Here is a 19,977-nt window from a genome sequence, read left to right on the forward strand (position 1 = left end):
GGTGGGTGTAGCCATGTCACACAGCTTATCTGCTTTGCTTGTGCACACTTAGAAGGTCCTCTGCTTTTTCAGACCTGGTCTCATATGAGAGTCCAGCATATTTTCAACATTTTTGCCCTGCTTCCCCTGCATCTATTTTTGGAGTTTTTTGCTGAAATTCATGCCTCCCCCTAATTGTTCCTTTCCTGCAATTATTGTTTCTCACTCGCCTGCTTAACTATGTTTTGAGCATTTGTTTGAAAATCCCCTGTTCAATCCACTTTTTTCATTCTCTTCCTTTGTCTCATAGCGTGATCTCAAGGTAGACATTTCTCAGAGATGGTCCGCTGTATTTCATCTCATGAATTGTCTTTCTTGCTTAGATAATAATGGATTCTAGGAACAGATAATAGACCTCCAGTGGCCTTGTGGTTGTACCCTGTAAATAAGGGCTGTGCTCACTCCTACAGCCAGATGCTGGTCGTTGTCTGCTGCTATGGATTGGAGGGCTAAGGAGCCCTTTCTAAGCCTCATACATCTATCGATGCTTCAGGCTGCATCTGCTAACCTGTTTTTTTTCCTTTGCTCCAATGTTTGCTGGACGTAGGGTCTTGGCTGCCAGGATTGCTGATAAACTTTGGGTTTTTATTCAGAACCAGCCGTCAGCCCCTCAGCTGGCCTTTATCCTGATGAAGAGGTTGCCTTGCAGTCTCAGAAGTGTTGCCCAAAGCTATGATTCATACACACCCTGTTTGGAGCAGATTCTGATGAGAGCCTCCTGCTGTTTGAAGAGTCCTCAGACGGCACTCGCTTGATCGTCTCAGGAAAGCATGTCCTAATTGACCATGGTGTTTCAGTAATGACGTTTCACTGATTATGACAGTGTTACATCAGTCTGGAATAGGTCCCATTCTCATTCAGTAATTCGTTGACGGCCTTTAGTTGCATATGGTTGGCTTCGTTGCATAGCTTACTTACTCTTACAACTTACATAATTACAGATCTATGGGGTTCTTTACTTGATGTCATTTGAATAACTGCAGTTGGGGCTGTAGCTTACATAGTGGCCATGCGGGACATAGTGCGTAGATGTCTGTGTTCACGTATCCTTGTGGTATGTTCCATTTGAAGCAGGAGATGAGAATTTCCTAATTCCTAGTTGGAAATTTCATCTGGAACACACTCTGTCAGAAGAACCTCTAGAACCCTGAACTCCAAAATCTTATTAAATTGCCTCTATCTGTGGACATGTTGCTACCATGTTTGTATGTGAAAAATACCACATGATGCATTATCAGCTTGTATTGCTAACAATGGGTAGAACTGGTATTGCTAAATATCTTTCCAACTTGTGCTGGAACACTGTTAACTCTGCTGTGATGTCATTTCCAACTCTGACTTCCCCTGCAAGACGGACCATCTACCACAGGAGAGGAACGCCAGCAGTTCCTATTAATCTTGTTTGATGAAAGCAAAAGTACCATAATCTCTCAGGTCTTCAGCAGTATGTCAGTTGAAATTAAAAGTAGGCAAAAGCCTGTGATTCAAGGTGCTTGTCTCACTGTCCGGCTGAGTGGCGCACTGTTGCTTTAATTGAGCAACATTTTATTACCCAAATGGCAGAGATTAAAATGGTTCAGATATAGCGGGAGCTGGCACTGAAGTGCATCCTAGCCAAATGCTTACTTTTAATTCATTAGTTGGGGGGGGGGCGTCATATTTCTTTCGCTGCGAATGGATTCTCTTTTGGAAGTCGTCCCGGAGGGCAGAACGTAGGAATGGCCTCCTGGAATGTTCCATCCTTGCATTGGGGTGGGGGTGTGTTTCTGTGGCGCAGTCACCTGTACTCCGTGTACCGCTGGAAGTGTGTCAGCTCCTCCAGGTTTGAGCGTAATTAGGACAGAGATGGGTACAGCTCCCACGGGCCGCTGCCCCTCCCTCTCCACTAACTATAATGCCAACAGCCTACTTTTAGAGCACTGCATTAAATGCGGGGGCCCTTCAGCGTACGTCCACCACCACATCCTTCATACTGTCGGCACACGACAGTGTGTCCGGTGCCCGGTGAGTTACTGCGCGGTGCGCGAGGTCTGCTCCCTCTCCCTGAAAGTTCCCTTGGTTACTGCGGCCCAGTAAGGACTTGACGATGAAGGGTGCTGAGGGTCGTCCGGGAATTGCCACATGTTGAGTTTTACGTTTCAGTTACGTCAATGCAGGATAACATGATGCGAGTGGCGTCATCTGGTGCCTTGAGATTCTTACAGCTGTAGAATTTAAATGCCGAAACACAGTAGAGCTGAGTTTGAACACCCTGCTATTCCTCTTTTTTTTTTTACCAGGTGGTGGCGTACCACTACTGCCAAGCAGACAACACATACACCTGCCTGGTTCCTGAGTTTGTGCACAGTATCGCCGCCCTGCTGTGCAGGGCGCACCAGCTCGCCGCCTACAGGGAGTTGATGCTGAGGGAACCGCACCTCCAGGGCATGCTCAGTCTGCGCTCCTGCGTCCAGGACCCTCTGGCTGCCTTCCGGAGGGGTGTGCTGGAGCCGCTGGCCAACCTTCGTAAGGGTAAGACCTTAAAGGGGGCGGGGTTCCAGCCCTGCCTTAATTCCCCATCTTGCTTGGAGTTTTCTTTCACAATCAGTCTTGATTTATATTTTATCTGCACCGTAGTGCTGTTTCATTTTAGCGCTCTCAAGCTGCAAGTTCAACAGATTTGCCATATTTGCGCAAGCAGATCCGATACTTCTACAGAGCGATTTTGGATTCAGTTATATGAGTTATATCAGTCATGGACATGGGGATCTGTTGACAGTAACTGAGATGGGTTATCCTCCTGGTCGTCGTAATGAACCAGAAGAAGCCATCATTCACAGAGGACCGCTATCCGACAGATGAGTTCCATCACGGAGATGGAGAATTAGTCCCAATGAATAGGTGAAATGCATTTTCCTGAGGCTGAATTCCATGGAACCTTCTGGACTTTTAATCATCACAGTCACAGTATGTGGAAGGAAAATCTGAAGTGATATTAATTAGAATCTCAGCCTCAAATGTGTGGTCTCTCAGGGGGAATGCGATGCTCTGTTCTGAGAGGCCCTTTCAGGGCGTTCCAAGGTGACTGTGGATCTCCAGTCTGGAAATGAATCAGGCTATTGTAGGAGCCGCTCTGAATTCAGAGGCACACTGGCCTTATGGTGCGAATGTGTGCATGGGAAAGAATGGCTGACACGTGTGTGGTGAGCGTGCCTGGAGCATGGGGGCGTGCTCAGCTATCCTGACCGAAGCTGCAGGCTGGAGTGTGATTGATCTGCATTCTTGCACCACCACCACCCCCCTTCCCCCAAACACACGCTTCTGTCTGTTTGGAATTAATGGAATAGTCCTGTTTCCCCCCTTCAGTTACCAAAATAAATGAAAAATAAGGTATGGTGATACCCTAGCAAAGATTAAAACTGTGGACAGTTGGGTGTAAATCAATCAGTCGATTAGCATTCGTGACCTTCTGCAGAATATATGACTATTGCTCCTAGTGCAAAGTCAGGGCTTTTACTTCCACTGGGATTACAGTTTCCATTTTATTTCTAATAAATTTTTGGAAATGTTTCACTCAGCATAAAAAAGTGCTAGTCTTGAAACCAAACACACCTTTGCTTCTATCATTACCATAGTGCAGGGGTGGGGAAGATGATCCATGGCGAGCCGCAGTGGGTGCCGGTTTTGTGGATGACCGCTCATTCAGCCAATAACAGTGGGTCCCCAGGACTGGGGTTGAACCACTGCTTTATTATTGGTTGATTGTTTGGCCAGTGAAGTTGAAGATGGAGGAGTGTAATAAGTTGTATTCCATTAGCATGGTGTAGCTTGGAGAGATCTGGTAAACACTGAAGCAGTGCATCATTGCCTTCCCCCGGAACGAGGTTCTTTCCCTCAGTATTCTTCCTCTTCTCTCTAGAGAGGAAGATACCTGAAGATGACCTCCTCATCCTCATTGATGGCCTGAACGAGGCGGAGTTCCATAAACCGGATTATGGAGACACCATTGCGTCGTTCATCACCAAAATCATTTCCAAATTTCCTATCTGGCTGAAGGTCATCGTCACCGTGAGAGTGAACCTTCTGGTGAGAGCGACCTCGAACTCTTTGGGCCGAAAACATGATGCTTGAAGGCCCCTCCATGACCTCCCACACAATATATAACTATTGTTCCTAGTGCTTAAGATGATGATGATCAAAAAAGTTTGGTAGCTGCCTTTGGGATTCATTTAGCAACTTATGTCTTATTACCAGATACTTTGACAACAAACTAATTTCACAGTCAGTCTTAGTTACAGCTGCTTCTATAATACTAGCTGGATAATTTAAAACAGATCATAATGCATTACAATGGTCAGTCTAAGAATTAAGGATAGTTTGTACTGCATTATGAAGGTAGTGCATTATATATATGAGTTTTTCATAGAGGATTCATAATGCATACATGCAACATGCAACAGCTATGATATGTATTTTAATAAATAGTTATGTCTTGTTTATAACACTTTATGAATGCATCGTAATGCATTATGAAAGTATCTATAGTTTATTATACATGAGTGCTTTGAGTAAAATGTTACCCTCAAGTTCTTATTTCCTCATGCAGAACAGCTAAGAGGAAGTAAAAATGCTTTGGGGAAAAGACTGATGTTCTAACGCTTCCATTTCCATGCCTGTTAGTCCTTCCAAAGTTATTCATTGTTCTTCACGCTGTGCTTGTCCGTCTGTCATTATCAGTGATCTTCCTATGTTTGTGTTCATCTAGCGAAACCCAGAACTGGGTCACCCCTTTGTTTTTGGGTCTGTTTTGAGGCTGGGGGGCCAGTGGCAGTGCCACATAGAGAGCCCTCTACTCTGAAGAGCGTGGCACTCTCGTAATAAAAAGAGTGCTGTGATTTTGGCAAAATTCTGAATTATGCATGACTTTTGTTATATTTATGCAATGTGTATACAAATGAGGTGGAGCGGCTCCTGTGGAGAACGTCTACTGCCCTAAACCAAGCAAAGTTCCAGGCTGTTTCGAGTGCCGCCAGCCGCCGTTTGTGTTTCTGCAGTGCATGTATCCCGCGCATCATGATAAGCCTTGCATAAGCTTCATAGCCCTGAAATATTTAGCTTCTCCTCTGTCTGCCAGCACTAATGTAGAGGTAGCCCTTATCCCTCCGTTCTCCATCTGCGGCGGGGCGCAGATCACAGCATAAGGGTGTGTTGATTTTTCAGGCTGTAGTTCTGGGCATGCTCACCATGGCAGCAGAGGTATCCATGCTGACCCATCTCCTGGCCTCCTAAACGTTTGTGAACATTGTCCCCAATGAGCTGTCGCTGCCATCTGATAGCTGACATCATGACATGAACTAGCTTCCTTATTTGTTGAACCACTGGGGGAAATATCGAAGGCTTCAGTTGGGTGGATGTGTTGGGGAGGGGGGTTTATTTACATTTTCAGTGGAATGTGTGATTGTTTTTTCAGTAACAGTTTGTCCTAGCCAGGCCATTAAAATGTGTGAATAAATAAATTTGTTTTTGTTTATTGCTGCACTGTGAATATAATGGCCTATTAATCCCGGGCAGGATATCACCAGCTTCTTGCCGTTTTCCCAAATCTCCCTGGACGACTTCCCAGAAAACAAAGATATCAGCAGTGACCTCAACGCCTACGTCCAGCACCGCATCAACAACAGCAAGGAGATCATGAACAACATCTCGCTCAACGGCAAAGCCGACCCGGTCACGGTGGGCAAACTCAGCAGCCACCTGGTATCGCTGAGCCACGGCTCGTACCTGTACCTGAAGCTGACCCTGGACCTGTTTGAACGCGGCCACCTGGTCATCAAGAGCGCCAGCTACAAGGTGGTGCCCGTCTCGCTGGCCGAGCTCTACCTGCTGCAGTGCAACATGCGCTTCATGTCCAACTCGGCGTTCGAGCGCGCCCGGCCAATCCTCAACGTGGCACTGGCCTCCCTGCACCCGCTCACGGATGAGCAGCTGTTCCAGGCTATCAATGCGGGCGGCGTGGTCGGCGAGCTCCAGTGGGATGACTTCTGCCAGCGCATTGACAGCCTCTCTGGCTTTCTCGTCAAGCGGAGGGACAAGACACGCATGTTCTGCCACCCGTCCTTTCGTGAGTGGCTGGTGTGGCGGGCAGACGGAGAGAGCTCCGACTTCCTGTGTGACCCCAGGTGAGCAGGACGCCCCAGGAGCGCACGACCGCTTGTAGGACTTCTCGATAAATCTTAATCAAACTCTGTAATGCCTGTAATACCATGCCGATGGTGGGCTACAGAAAATGCGATAATTTCTCAGGGCGGTTTCTGAGACCAGACTGTACCAGCCTGTTTACATCATTCATAATGTGGCTGTTTACATCCCATGTTGGGCAGATTTGCTGCTGTGCTTAGATGTTGAGATCTGGCTCGGTATCCTGCTGCTGTGCCAATGGACCAAAGCTGTTAAGGGGAAACGAGTTTTTTTTTTTTTTTTCTTTTTTCTTTTTTTTATTGCAGTCCAAATAAACAAGTGTGATGATATATGGATGAAGTAAATAGCTGAGCTAAATTTGAACTTCTTGTGCTTGAAGAACATACTTTCCTATAAAGTTTGCTGACCAGCAATTAAACATCCTCTTGTTATGTCATAGCAGAAATATTTAAATGAACTATACTAGTGAAATTGGCTTCTTCTGTTTATAATTGTTGGACGGCTTCATTCCTCTTTTGGGCCCTTAACCCCGAGCCATCTGGCAAACTGTTTGTGGAGAGCATCTATTTGGAGCTGGTTGGCAACCATAGGGCAAATTTCAGAGGTACACTGCTGTCCTTCAGAAACCTCAGAGTGTGCTCCTCTTGTTGGCACAGTCCAAAGAAAAATTAGGGGGCGGTGTTTTGTTTAAGATATGTATTCAGCTGAAAGCATTTAAGGTCTCTGAGAGGAAAAATGCAACTGTTGATTTAAAATCCCCCCTCACCCCACGTAGGCATTTTAAATGCATTCAGCAAAATACTTTTACAAGCGTGTTTTGTTTTGAGCGCTCCGAGGAAACTGGGAAATGGTGATTGCAGGCACTCTTTGTTGGCCCCTTCTGATTGAATGCCATATCACTCCCATCTTTTGACATGTGACTTGTGCAGGGGTAAAAGCAGGGGTGGCTGGGTAAGGATTTTTATGGCTCGCGACCATTAGGCCCCCGCAGAGGACGGTTCTGGAAGATCATCATTCCTCGCTTCTCCTCCGCCTCAAAAGAAACTGAGTCTCGGAAGTTCACCTTGAGGGGGGGGGGGGGGAGCACCTGCTGGACAGAGTTCCAGGACGTTCCTCATTAACTCGTCAGAGAGGCGCGTCGCTGTGCCTGAGTACCCTCCCCCTCTGAGTCTCCTTGTGGGGGGAGGAGTGGTGTGTCTCTGTGCCTTTGTGGACCTCCCTCCGCCTCTCGTTTCAGTGTGTGATTTCAGAATCCCCAGCCCTGATCATTAGACAGGGAAGAAAAGGCCTGGTTTTTTAGCCGCGGCCACCAGGGGACAGAGATGCACCCACCGCCCACCCCCCCGTGCAGCTTTTTATGCGAAGTCCGGACTATGCTGGTTCGCCATTTTATTGTAAATGCTTGGCCGCCGCCACCCTCCCACCCCATCTCTGCCAGTCATGTGTGGCCCTTTAATGAACTTCTCCGTTAATTAACACCCAAGCGAGGCTAGCTGGGCTGTGCAGGAAAGGCATTCCCAGGCCGCTGCCCCCCTCCTCCCCCCTTGTCCACACGAGGTGAGGCGCCTGTCTAGACGGTATTTAGCACAGTTTAGTCAGTCAAGGGGGCGCAGCATTAACAAATTAATTAATATGCCTGTCTCAGGAAATGTTGCAAACCACCAAGCAGGGGACTGATTACTGTTGTTATCTGTGTCTAAATTAACAATAACTTTAAAAAAATAATTAAAAAACACATTTTTCTGAATGCAGAATGACCAATACGCTAGAGATATTCGTGCAAAAGCTGGAGGCCATTGGGCTGGAGCTAGAATGTCCTGCCAATTTTCCCTGAAATACATCGACTTTGCATCTTTGAGTCTTTGAGGTGTGTCGATGAAAGAACATTCCCAAGGATAACACCTTTTTTTCTCGTTTTTCTTTTTTGCTGAGCTTGTCATTAAAAATCACCCTTGTGGTTGGCGATGTCATCCTGCCAGTTGAATGTCCGAAGGGAATTTGCACTCTGTATCTTAGAGAAGCAGTGGGGGCAGCGTTCAGTGGGCTAAGCCTGTGTGCCTATAATCAGAAGGTTGCCGGTTCAAACCCAGCCTCAGCATGTCTGCGGCTCCTTGAGCAGAGCCCTTAACCCCCAGCTCCCTGGGTGCCGCTACGGGTGGCTGCCCTTCGCGGACAGTTTATTATTATTATTATTTATTATTATTTATTTTTATGACGAGGTCCGGTTTAAGCCTGCTGATTCCTGTCCCCTACAGGAGTGGACATGCGCTGATGGCCTTCATGTTGTCTCGGCAAGAGGGGAAGCTGAACCGGCAGCAGACGATGGAACTCGGCCACCATATCCTTAAAGCACACATTTTTAAGGTATGAGGACATGACCACGGCAGGAGGTATCCATCGTCCTTATGGGACACTGAGCAAAAAAACCTGCGGATCATGAGATGCTGGTCTGGGCAGCATGATGGCTCAGCGCTGTAAGGTATGCTCACAGTAGGCAGTCCCTACAGTGCCCAGGCATATGACCCCCAGAGTCTGGTTCGTTTGACTACTGTGATCGCTCCGTACTGTGCCCGAGCACAATTGAGTGAACCACTTAGAGGTGCCTGATTCAGGCACAGTGCACGTCCAGTGTGATCACTAACCGTGCCCAGGTGTGGAATGACATCAGTGATGCAACTGATGCACGCATTCATACATGTACACTATACATGAAGCAGACCCGGAAGGAACAGATCGGATAAGCTGTACGGATGGCGTAATTTTTTTCACAAAACTGCATAGCGACAGAAAATGCCGCATACAGACTGAATAGGAACAATCATTTAACAAACATGTCAGCAAAGGATCACTTTGGTCTACTTGCTGAAAACTTGGGCTAATGAGAGTATCCTGGAACAACTGGATGCAACATTTGTGCAACACAAATAAATAAAAATCGCTGCATTGCAAGCTAAATAAATCTGTCATCGCACCAAAAAGATACGCCACAAAATAAGGGATTCCTTAATCAGGAATTCCATCATGCTGAGCAGTAGTGCTTTCATTCCTATGTTTTCTTCAACCCAAAAAGTTGAAGCTCGGGCCAGGATCGTTGAGTGTAATGTGAGCGCGGACCAGCGGGGGCAATCATGCTTGGGTACGGTACAAGGCCGCCGTGCTGTGAGCCCCTGAGGCCTTCAGGGTGGGGTGTTGTAGCCCCCTGTTCTGTCCGTGGAACAGCTCCAAAAACAACAGATAAATCGGTTCTCTAAATTGCCCATGATGTGTGATTATGTATTTGCCGTGGAATGGCATGCAGATCTGTTCAGTGTTCCAAGCTTTATGCCATGTGATATCTGGCATAGGCTCCTGGATCACTGCGGCATTGTACTGCATAAGCGGTTATGGAAGGTGGGTGGGTGGGTGAATGAAAAGCGAGCCCCTGCTGTAAAACTCCTTCGATGGGTGCGTGGAACCCTCTGTAACCTTGTTCTTGTTGGAAAGGTGGGCTCGTTCATATTAAGGACGCTGGTCTGATCGCAGGGCCAAAGCAAGAAGACGGGCGTGTCCTCCAGCGTGCTGCAGGCCTTGTGGATCAGCTGCAGCACCGACGGGCTTTCAGCCGCCCTGGCATCTCTGAGGAACCTCTACACACCGAACGTGAAGGTAAGCCTGCAGTCTCGCCCCCCTGAAGCCAGTGTCTGCGGCTCAACCTATTTACAAAAGATGGACTTACCTCCAGTTTTATTAAAAGTCATGCCACTGGGAACCCAGTTTGCATCATTTAGTTGTGCATCTCAGTGTGCATCGATGTCAGTGTTTGCACGACTGCTGTGTTAAGTATTCTGCTGTCATCACGAGCTCACCAAATCACGCCTGCATAGATATACATCACGTTTTATTGCCTGAGAGAAGGAGAGAGAAATTTTACACAGCTGACGTGTGCGTGTGTTTCACTAGATATTCCGCTAACAAGATCATATGGGCCTCGGTGACTTCATAATAGTCCCTTCTTAGCTGTAGTTGAGTTCCAAGAGCACTGGGTTGACGTTCCAAAACTCACAAGGGAGACATCCACCACGCTCCACCAATTCTCCTCCTTTTGGGGTCTGTTAGTGGTGGTAATTTGACAGAAAAAACAGACACTGCATGCAAGTGGGAAATAAGATTGATTTTCTTATGTTGAATGAAACTGAGTGCAAGTATTTTTAGCTTTAAGGAAAAATGTTTTTTTTTTTCCTCCCCTTTGGATTTTTTTGTTTTAACATTTTTAGACTTTATTCATTGAGTCTTTGAGCCATGCTATGTAACGTTAACTTTCATGGAATGAGAGAATAATCAATTAGCCGATTGTACCCTTGAATGCCCATTAGAAGTGATCATGTTCCGTTGAATTCTGCTAAATAAAACTGTTATTTTTCTAGCTTTTTTAGCATTGAAATCTGCCGCCTTTTGATTAGTGATTTGTTGTTCATGTCTTTATTGAGGAAAATACGTTTTCATGTTAAAAACGGCGTATCGGGGCATTTAACAAATTTGACGTGCAGTCTGCATGCTCAAAGGATCCGAAGATAAAAATGCAATTTTCCTCGAAGCTGGAATTAATCGTTTCGGTTAAGGGAAAGGAAGAGAGGGGAAAAAACCCCCACAAAGGTACCATGCTGACTGTGAGATGTTAGGGTTTGTTTTGTGTGGGGCAGTGGGTGCTGTGTTGCCTGGGTGAAAGATGAGGATTCCAGTGGGTGGTCTGCATTTTGGCCTTGAAGCCGAAATGGGGGGCCGGCTGGGGAGGTGGGGGGGCGCAGAGATAGGCGCAGTGTAATCAGAGTTTCCCAGCAGTGAAATTGACGCTGAGGGCCAGGAGTAGCGTCACCTTCCAGCTACGAAGCCTTTAACTGTTAGAAACTCGCTCTTTCCATCCAAACGGGCTGGTGCAGGTGGACGGATTGGCTTTGCATTCTGCCCGGTTCCCCAAAGGTTTGTAGGTAATAACAATAATATTAATAATCATTATTTATATAGCACTTTTGAGTAAAATAGATAAATTAACAAATAAGAAAAAGCTAAAATGCACAAAAGTGCAAATAAAATATAGGATCCTGAGACATCGTTTGATGCACAGCACAGTTCTTGTCATCGTTACACAGGAGCCAGAAATCGTTTCAGCCCACAAGGTGAGCTGCTCGGCGTTGATCCTCGAGAGCCCCTTGTTGCCATGGGTGCTGTGTTTGCCATGTGTTTCATCGCATATTCTCTCAAAGTGGATCATTGCATGTCCTTGGCCAGTCCTGCTGGAACAGCTTCAAGTCCTTTACCTGTAGCCCAGAAATGATGATGTGCCAAATTGAGTGACGTATCGATTTTGACCCAGACAGGATGATCTGCAGTAATGTAGTCTGTGTGGTTGCCAGGGGTCAACATTGACTCAACGGCACTTAATATAATCATTGATTATAATGCAGAATTGAATCTAATGGATAGAACTTTACAATGTAACATGCTGTGAGACATTGCGATCTCCACTGAGAACCTGCATTTGAGCCAGAACTCACTGATAATGGTACAGAAGCGCATCTGGGCAAAGGTTCATTCCCTCAAATCACTATGTAGCGTCACTCTGCGGGATGTACGGGACAGTCCTAATGGACCTGTCTGAGGTGCTGCTTGTAGATCTCCCTCATTCATGACCTGAAGCTCCACTTTTCATGCCTCTGACACCAGGTGAGCCGTCTTCTGATGCTCGGCGGGGCCAACGTGAACTATCGCACTGAGGCCCTGAGCAACGCGCCCGTGCTGTGCGTGCAGTCGCACCTGGGCCACCAGGAGATGGTCAGCCTCCTGCTGGAGTTTGGGGCAGCTGTTGACTGTGTGTCAGAGAACGGGATGACGCCCCTTTGCTTGGCAGCGGCCGCCGGACACCTGAGCCTCGTCAACCTGCTCTGTAAATGCGGAGGAAAGGTAAGCAGGAACTGGGCTGCTCGAGTGACTTGATCTCCTAAGTTGGAGATGACCTTTATCATGCTGTATATCGACCTGATTACTGTCCACTTAACCTTCCTCTAAGGCAGTGGTTCTCAAACTCGGTCCTCAGGCCCCACTGCTTGTTTTCCAGCTATCCCTGCCCTACACACTGCTGATTACCTGGATCAGGTGTGTTCAGTCAATCAGAAGCTGAAAGACAGCTGGGACTTGTGTGTGGGGCTGGGATAGCAGGAAAACAAGCAGGGCGGTGGGGCCCGAGGACCGAGTTTGGGAACCACTGCTCTAAGGTCTCCTGAAAGATGCTCCAGTTCATAATTGGCAATTCTCATGAATAAGCTTCAATGCTTTGCCCATGCAGGTTGACCATTTGGATAAGAGCGGTCAGTGTCCCCTAGTGCACGCGGCCCTGAGGGGCTACCCCGAGATCATCCAGTGCCTGCTGGAGCTGGAGTGGAGCCCTAATGGCCAGCAACAGGACAGTGAAGCAAAAGGCACGGCCTTACAGCAGGCCCTCATTGCGGCCTCCAGCATGGGCCACACCCAGGTGAGCTGAACAGCCCTCTGGTAGACCTCTGCTACACGGGATGCTAAGCTAATGGGCCTTGTGAAGAAATACATTTTGAAGAAATACAAAGAGACTTGATATAAAAGTGATGGGGAGGGTCTTGCATTTGTTTTGCTCAAGGTTTTATTGGCGTGTATTTTTGTATCCATCAAGGTCTGTAGGTGTTTACCTTAGCCTGCTTGTTAAAGTAGTGCCCCCAAATTGAAGGCAACGGGTTGGCCACATTATCCACCAATGGGTTTGGTGGTCTGTCGTCGACCTATAGCGAAAGAGATAATGTAATGAGATACGAAGAGTAAAGAAGAATTAACAATGCTGGACAGGCGGTAGTCTGAAGGGGCGCATTTGTAGTGTGTGAGATGCTGTCACCGTGGGCTTTGTTTGATCAGCTAAATGAATTTTGTTGTGGTGATGTCAGGGTTATGTACAATTTAATATCTGGTGTTTAATTCACAGCTGAGTGCGTGTACCGCTCAGCGAATGCAGCTTCACCCCATGCAGGTTTTCCTTCGGTGTCATTAATCACCGTTTGTCGTCTGACAGGTTGTGAGGAGCTTGCTGGCGTCGGATGATAAGCCCGCCGTGCAGATTGATGGCCATGACACTCTCTGGGGGGAGACAGGTTTGTCTGTGTTTTTACCCTCCCGTCACAGAACACTGCTGTGTGGATCCTATTTTGTCATCGGTTGTCATCAAAAATGCTTCCTGTTGCTTTCTGATGGTTTCCAGCTGTGTGATTTTTTGCAGCATCGAATCTGTTTAAAATATTTCACAGTTGTGGACAATGGAAGCTTGTTTCCGACACTTTTTAGCCCCGCTCCCTTGTGTCCCAGCATGGGAATTCACCTTTGTCTCCAACCTACTGTAGCCTTTGCCTCAATGGAGAGCCGCCAGCCCTAAATGTTCAGCCCTTGTGAGTGAGTGATTCCCACCCGCCCCCCCACGTTCGGAGTGGAATTGCAGGCATATGTCCCTTCCAGGCACTGGCCCCCAGGTGTCTTTCAGTCGAGATTCTATTGTGCTACGTACTTTAACAGATGACATAGATCACAGTTAGTGGCAAAGCAGCCTAAGCTAAAGCCATCAAGTTACAGCTGATCTGTGATCAGTCATCAGGCAGCTGGTGATGGTGCGAGTGGTGACTTGAGGGTGGGTGGGGGGCGGGGGGTTCATCTGTCCTGCGGGGCTCCTCGAGTTCCTCTGAAGCAGGGGTGGAGGAGCCAGAGATGTCATTGGAACATCTGTGATAGTGGAGGTGATCTGGACTGCTCCAAACGGAGGACCTTAGGGAGGAAGTCCCAGGGGTAGAAGGTCATGTTGTGTTTGTTCTGGGCTCATTTAGCAGAGGAGCATGTGGCCCGGAATTAGGAACATCTTGATTTGAAGGATGTTTACTTTGATCCTTTTCTCAAAGACGGGCTGGCGCAGTGTCACCAGATACCGAGGAGAAGCTGAAAATCACTTCAGAATGGAAAATCTGAGTGCGGCCAGGTCTATCCTAGTACTTCTTTCCATGCACTGCATTTCAAGGAGTCGACCCGTCGTCTCTTTTAGGGAGAGGCTGGGCACGGGAGATAAACAGAGCCGGAAAGTGAGGCCACAGTTCCCTTTGGCATTATGTTATCAGCAGATAAAATGCCAAACGCCCTGTTGAGTGTGTGGAATGACTCTGGGCCCTGGTCTCATGGCCTGGAGCGGCAGCGTCTGGGCTCGGTTATCACGATGGCGGCGGTTCTGAAATGTCAGGGTGCGTTCCCGGAGCAGAGCCTGCAATAAAAACGCAAGACCGTTTCCAGCACATTCCTCTCGGCTGTGTCGCTGTTCCTGGATCATGTGTGTGTCAAGGTCCATTAGGTGTTGCTGGTTCTGGATTCATGGCTGACATCAGTGATAGTTAGATCGTCATCCTGTGCTGAACTGGCAGCCTATGTAACAACTAGCTTTGAGATGTAGGTCAGCCCAACAGGCAGGAAGCAGTTTGTAGTGGAGCCTCACCTTCCAGCTACCAAGCATTTGTTAATGGTTAGAAGCTCACTGCTTCTGTCCAAATGGGCTCATCCTGAAAAACCTGCTAAGGTTTTGGGGGATCAAAGGCATTTTCATTATAGAAAACTGCCTCTGGAGGGCCCTAGTAGGGCGGTAAACAGTGATTCTTCCAAAATGAATTGGCAGTAGTGAAGATTTAGCATACAAGTTCTTGCTGCCATTGGGCTCAACTATCTTACGGCCTGATGGAAAGCTACGCTTAATAGCTTAACCTTGACTTTGTGGTTGACTTGATATGCTACACTACACCTATCATTTATCAACATGCACCGGAGCAGCGGCAGGTGTCCCTTTGCCCGTCGAGCCACTGCCGCAGCTAATGAATGCGAGCCGAAAGCTAATTGCTCGCATCTGGCACCGGCGGAAGAAAAACTAAAAACCTTCTCGCGTTCAAGGAGACACAAAAGCATAAATTGTGAGCCATTCAGCTGCCACCGGGAGGGGGAGGGGAAAAATTACCTATTGCTCATTGCTGAAAGGTTTGAAAAGAGGCAGTACTCTGTGTTCTTATGTGTAATTTTCTATTTCATCCACAATTTGATGTGATTTGCGGTGAGGCAAAATTTAGATGATAATGCTGGAATTTAAATGGCCAGTCTTAGCGCTGGTGTTGCACGAGGAACAGGGAGAATTTTTCTCTTTCCTGTTGAATTAGTCTAGTCGTAGAAAGTGACCAGGGTCAGTACTTTTTATGAAGTTCGTAAATCTTCCTTCTGATTCGTACGGATTCGGCGATGCATCACTTGTGAAGATCCAGGGTGCCTCTGCAGGATGTCATGGCGCCTGACAACAGGCGGAGCAAATTCCCGATGGGAGCCGGTCTTGTCTGTCGAGAGTCTGTCTAGTTTTTTTTCCCCCTTGGACAGTATCTATGCTAATGGGACAGAATGGCTGTTTCATTAGACGCGTCTGCTGGGTAGCTGTGCAATCAAATAAGCTGCGAAAAGTCCTGACGTGGAAGAGAGGGAAATATCCAAGGAAAACTGAGTGTATTTAAGTATAAAATATTTACTTGATCGCTTGGTTGTGCTCAGTATTTGACAAAGCTGTATTTATTCTCTAATGTACGTTAGTAGTATTCAGTATATAATACTGGTGTATAAATATAAAACTGGCAGAGATTTTATATGAAGCAATAAACAGCATGTGATGAAAATCAAAATATCATAAAGTGCACACTAGCCCTGGGGGGGCAGTCTTATATTGCTTTTGTCCATTGTAATTACACAAGGAATCACTTTAAATGATAAAATCACCCATTTGCAGGCATTGTTTAATAAATGTAGTGTTTAATGCTCTAAAGTGTTTTACTCTTTCATTATTCAGTTTGTGGTCGTCACACGCGGGGGCCGCAACATCGATCACGCGCAAGGGTGTGCATGCTTAATGCGCGGGGGGCACGGTGGGTCAACGCGGCGCGGGGGCCACAGGGGACCCGCATCCCGTGGGACTCGTGACAGAGAGAAATATGGCGTGCCTCCGATATTAGCTACCTCGCGGGTCGCCTCTGATTTAGCCAGCCGCTGAACGAAGTGGAACCGTGTGCAGGGCTCGCGCAACACGTCAACTGGATATTTGGCATCCCGTTCAGCGTCTAGCTCATACCCCGTGCTTCCTGGGATGGGCTCCAGGTTCTCCACTGGACAAGCCGTTATGGAAGATGCATGGGAGATTTAGCTGCCGTCACCTCTGCCAGCCATCAAATACAAGCTATTACCATACAAGTGCCTTCACAGGCGTGGGGGACACTCGGCACGATTAGAGCAAATCAATGCCGTTAAGGCTCATTGAACTATTGGTGGTTGCTTCCCTGGCTATACATTATATACTGCAGTGGTTAAAAGCCTCAGGTCCCCCATTCCACAATTTAGTTGTGGTCCAGCACCTGCACACCTGGGCTAGGTATCAGAGGGCTTTATAATTAGTCAAGTTAAAATTGGGTGTGTAGGTAGTGGGACGGAATGAAAATGTGGGCTGAGAAATGGGTCGCGAACTACTGACGTACAGCTGGGTCTGATAGCTCGCAGGTTTTTTTGGGCATCAGCGGTCCAGCGGACGTCGCAGCGCATCCTTGCGTAGAATGTCAAGGGCTCCATTCTGTGCGTTTGCACCGTTTGAGTTTTATCGCTCGGCCGGTGATTTACGAGCCTCGGGTCAGGCCAAGGACAGTGTCGGCTCTGAAGATTGCCGGGGTGAGCGAGGAGGATTGTGGTCAAAGAGCAGGAGGAGCGTTCGCTTACAGCGCAACGACAAGGCATCAATCTGCCCGTGTCTGTGGGGGAGGGGGGATGAGTCGAGGACTCTAGGGCTTTAATAAAGATGCTGTCCGGGAGCTTTGAGGGCACCGTGACGCCAAGGCCGCCCTCCATTGGGTTGTGCTCCACAAGGGAGGATTTTATTGAGCAATGTACAGCTTTTTAGAATGATTATTATTTATACTGGTCTCAAGTTTGTCAGAGAAGTTTGCAAAGGACACCACCTTCGTTTATTGTATTTCTGCTGGTGTGTAGCATTTTGGTGTGTAGCATTTTGCAGTGCGCCGTTTCATTTGGAAGAACTGGAAGAACTAACATTTTAAATTGTGTGTGTGTGTGTGTGTGTGTGTGTATATGTGTGTGTGTGTATATGTGTGTATATGTATATGTGTGTATATGTATACTGAACAAAAATATAAACGCAACACTCTTGTTTCTGCTCCCATTTTTCATGAGATGGACTTAAAGATCTACAATTCATTCCAGATACACAATATTACCATTTCTCTCAAACATTTCTCACAAATCAGTCTAAATGTGTGATAGTGAGCACTTCTGCTTTGCTGAGATAATCCATCCCACCTCACAGGTGTGCCACATCAAGATGCTGATCTGACATCATGGGTAGTGCACAGGTGTACCTTATACTGCCCACAATAAAAGGCCACCCTGGAATGTGCAGTTTTGTCTCACAGCAAAATGCCACAGATGCCACAAGCATTGAGGGAGCGTGCAATTGGCATGCGGACAGCAGGAATGTCAACCAGATCTGTTGCTCGTGCATTGAATGTTCATTTCTCAACCATAAGCCGTCTCCAAAGGCGTTTCAGAGAATATGGCAGTACATCCAACCGGCCTCACAACCGCAGACCACGTGTAACCACACCAGCCCAGGACCTCCACATCCAGCAGGTTCACCTCCAAGATCGTCTGAGACCAGCCACTCAGACAGATAATGCACGGCCCCATGTTGCAAGGATCTGTACACAGTTCTTGGAAGCTGAAAATGTCCCAGTTCTTGCATGGCCAGCATACTCACCGGACATGTCACCCGTTGAGCATGTTTGGGATGTGCTTGACCGGCGTATACGACAGCGTGTACCAGTTCCCACTAATATCCAACAACTTCGCACAGCCATTGAAGAGGAGTGGACCAACATTCCACAGGCCACAATTGACAATCTGATAAACTCTATGCGAAGAAGATGTGTTGCATTGCATGAGGCAAATGGTGGTCACACCAGATACTGACCGGTTCTGAGTCCCCAGACCCCCAATAAAGCAAAAAACTGCACATTCCAGGGTGGCCTTTTATTGTGGGCAGTATAAGGTACACCTGTGCACTACCCATGATGTCAGATCAGCATCTTGATGTGGCACACCTGTGAGGTGGGATGGATTATCTCAGCAAAGCAGAAGTGCTCACTATCACACATTTAGACTGATTTGTGAGAAATGTTTGAGAGAAATGGTAATATTGTGTATCTGGAATGAATTGTAGATCTTTAAGTCCATCTCATGAAAAATGGGAGCAAAAACAAAAGTGTTGCGTTTATATTTTTGTTCAGTGTATGTATGTGTGTATGTGTATGTATATGTGTATATATATATGTATGTGTATATGTGTGTGTGTATATAATATATATAATATGAAACGTGTATGGGAACTCAGATGTTTAAAAAGGAGAGAGAGCTGCTGTGGGTGAGATTTCCTAGGGGAGCTTATGGAGAGTGGTCTTGATAGACTGTCTCTATAAAGTAAAGCTTCGCTATCCAGATGGATCGCGTGGCTCAGCTTCTCGGGGGCTGCGAGGCTTCAGGTTGTCTCTGGGAGCAGGATTATTTGCTCTGTGTGCGTTTTTGCTTTATCGCCTGAGGTGATGTATGTTACGGTTTAATCCACCGCAGTTGATGCAGTAACACTGGCCACAATCGGTTTGTAGCTACACAGGCCAGTGGTGGAAATTATGGCTTGCTCTTATGGTAGAAGTACAGGGATCCTTCATCCTTGTGTAGTAATTTTAAGATCAGTGGTAAACGGTCATGAGAACCTCATTTAAACTTTTGTAGATATTCCTTGACTGCCGTTAGTTTCAGTTAGAAAGATGCTAGATAGCTATTACCGGTTAATGTATGATTAAATTAGGGGCTTTCTAAGAAAGGAACTGTGAACTGTGACTCAAACTATCTTCATGTTTATGCATGAAACATGCATAAACATTGTCCAGATGGCGCCTTAAAGGAAAAAAAAAATTAACGAGCAGTAACTGTTAGGTAATTAAAACAACAGTGCTGTACATGGTGTTACCCTGCACTCGTTTTGTTGATTTCCAAATGCTGTTGTGTTCATTTCATGAGAACTGGAAACCTGGCCCTGAATAGCTGGTAGCTTCACATTCTTTTGTAGCGTGAATTTTTCCTCTGAGGACCAAATAGCATTGCATTACTCAGACTTGCTTTGCAAAACGACAGAGTTGTGCTTCAAAGCAACGCAGATGGGTATGATCAAACCTCTGACGGACTGCAGGGACAACGTAAATCCTCACTGTCTGGTCTATAGGATGCCGGAATCTCCGTTTCCGACACCAGTATGCAATTGTGTAAAAGCGGTGTCATGTCCTGATCTGTTAACGCAAAGTATTTCTGGAGTCCCGAGTCATGCAAGAGGGTTCAGGCCTTGTATCTGTGAGATCAGGCACCTCTCCTGGCTCAATAGGCGGACTTCCTTTTGCTGTGACCTCCAAGATTTCACAGGGCAGCCGCCGTTCCCATTCCGCAGGATAACAATGCCATTTACCCGGAGCTGTTTCCCACGTGAACGTGTGCAGTCATTGGGAATTGTTCTCCTTATCAGTAGAGCATCCTGTTCTGCATTCAGACCTTGCATGTGCTTTTGTAGGCTGTATTCTTGAATTCCTAAAGGAAATGTCTCCC

The 19,977-nt window shown here is 47.0% G+C and overlaps 1 protein-coding gene across 3 annotated transcripts in view; it reads left to right on the forward strand.

Moving 5' to 3' along the window:
* Positions 1–19,977, forward strand: part of tanc1b (tetratricopeptide repeat, ankyrin repeat and coiled-coil containing 1b) — an 80,697-nt gene that overhangs the window by 52,836 nt on the left and 7,884 nt on the right. For all 3 annotated transcript variants that reach the window (XM_049030402.1, XM_049030410.1, XM_049030421.1), the window contains 8 exons: positions 2,319–2,550; positions 3,938–4,104; positions 5,590–6,197; positions 8,472–8,580; positions 9,739–9,861; positions 11,917–12,153; positions 12,536–12,721; positions 13,286–13,364. In XM_049030402.1, coding sequence (XP_048886359.1) covers positions 2,319–2,550; positions 3,938–4,104; positions 5,590–6,197; positions 8,472–8,580; positions 9,739–9,861; positions 11,917–12,153; positions 12,536–12,721; positions 13,286–13,364 — 1,741 coding nt within the window. The remainder of the gene's footprint in view (positions 1–2,318; positions 2,551–3,937; positions 4,105–5,589; positions 6,198–8,471; positions 8,581–9,738; positions 9,862–11,916; positions 12,154–12,535; positions 12,722–13,285; positions 13,365–19,977) is intronic.

This window comes from Brienomyrus brachyistius, chromosome 1 (assembly GCF_023856365.1).
Source record: "Brienomyrus brachyistius isolate T26 chromosome 1, BBRACH_0.4, whole genome shotgun sequence".
Taxonomy (NCBI): domain Eukaryota; kingdom Metazoa; phylum Chordata; class Actinopteri; order Osteoglossiformes; family Mormyridae; genus Brienomyrus; species Brienomyrus brachyistius.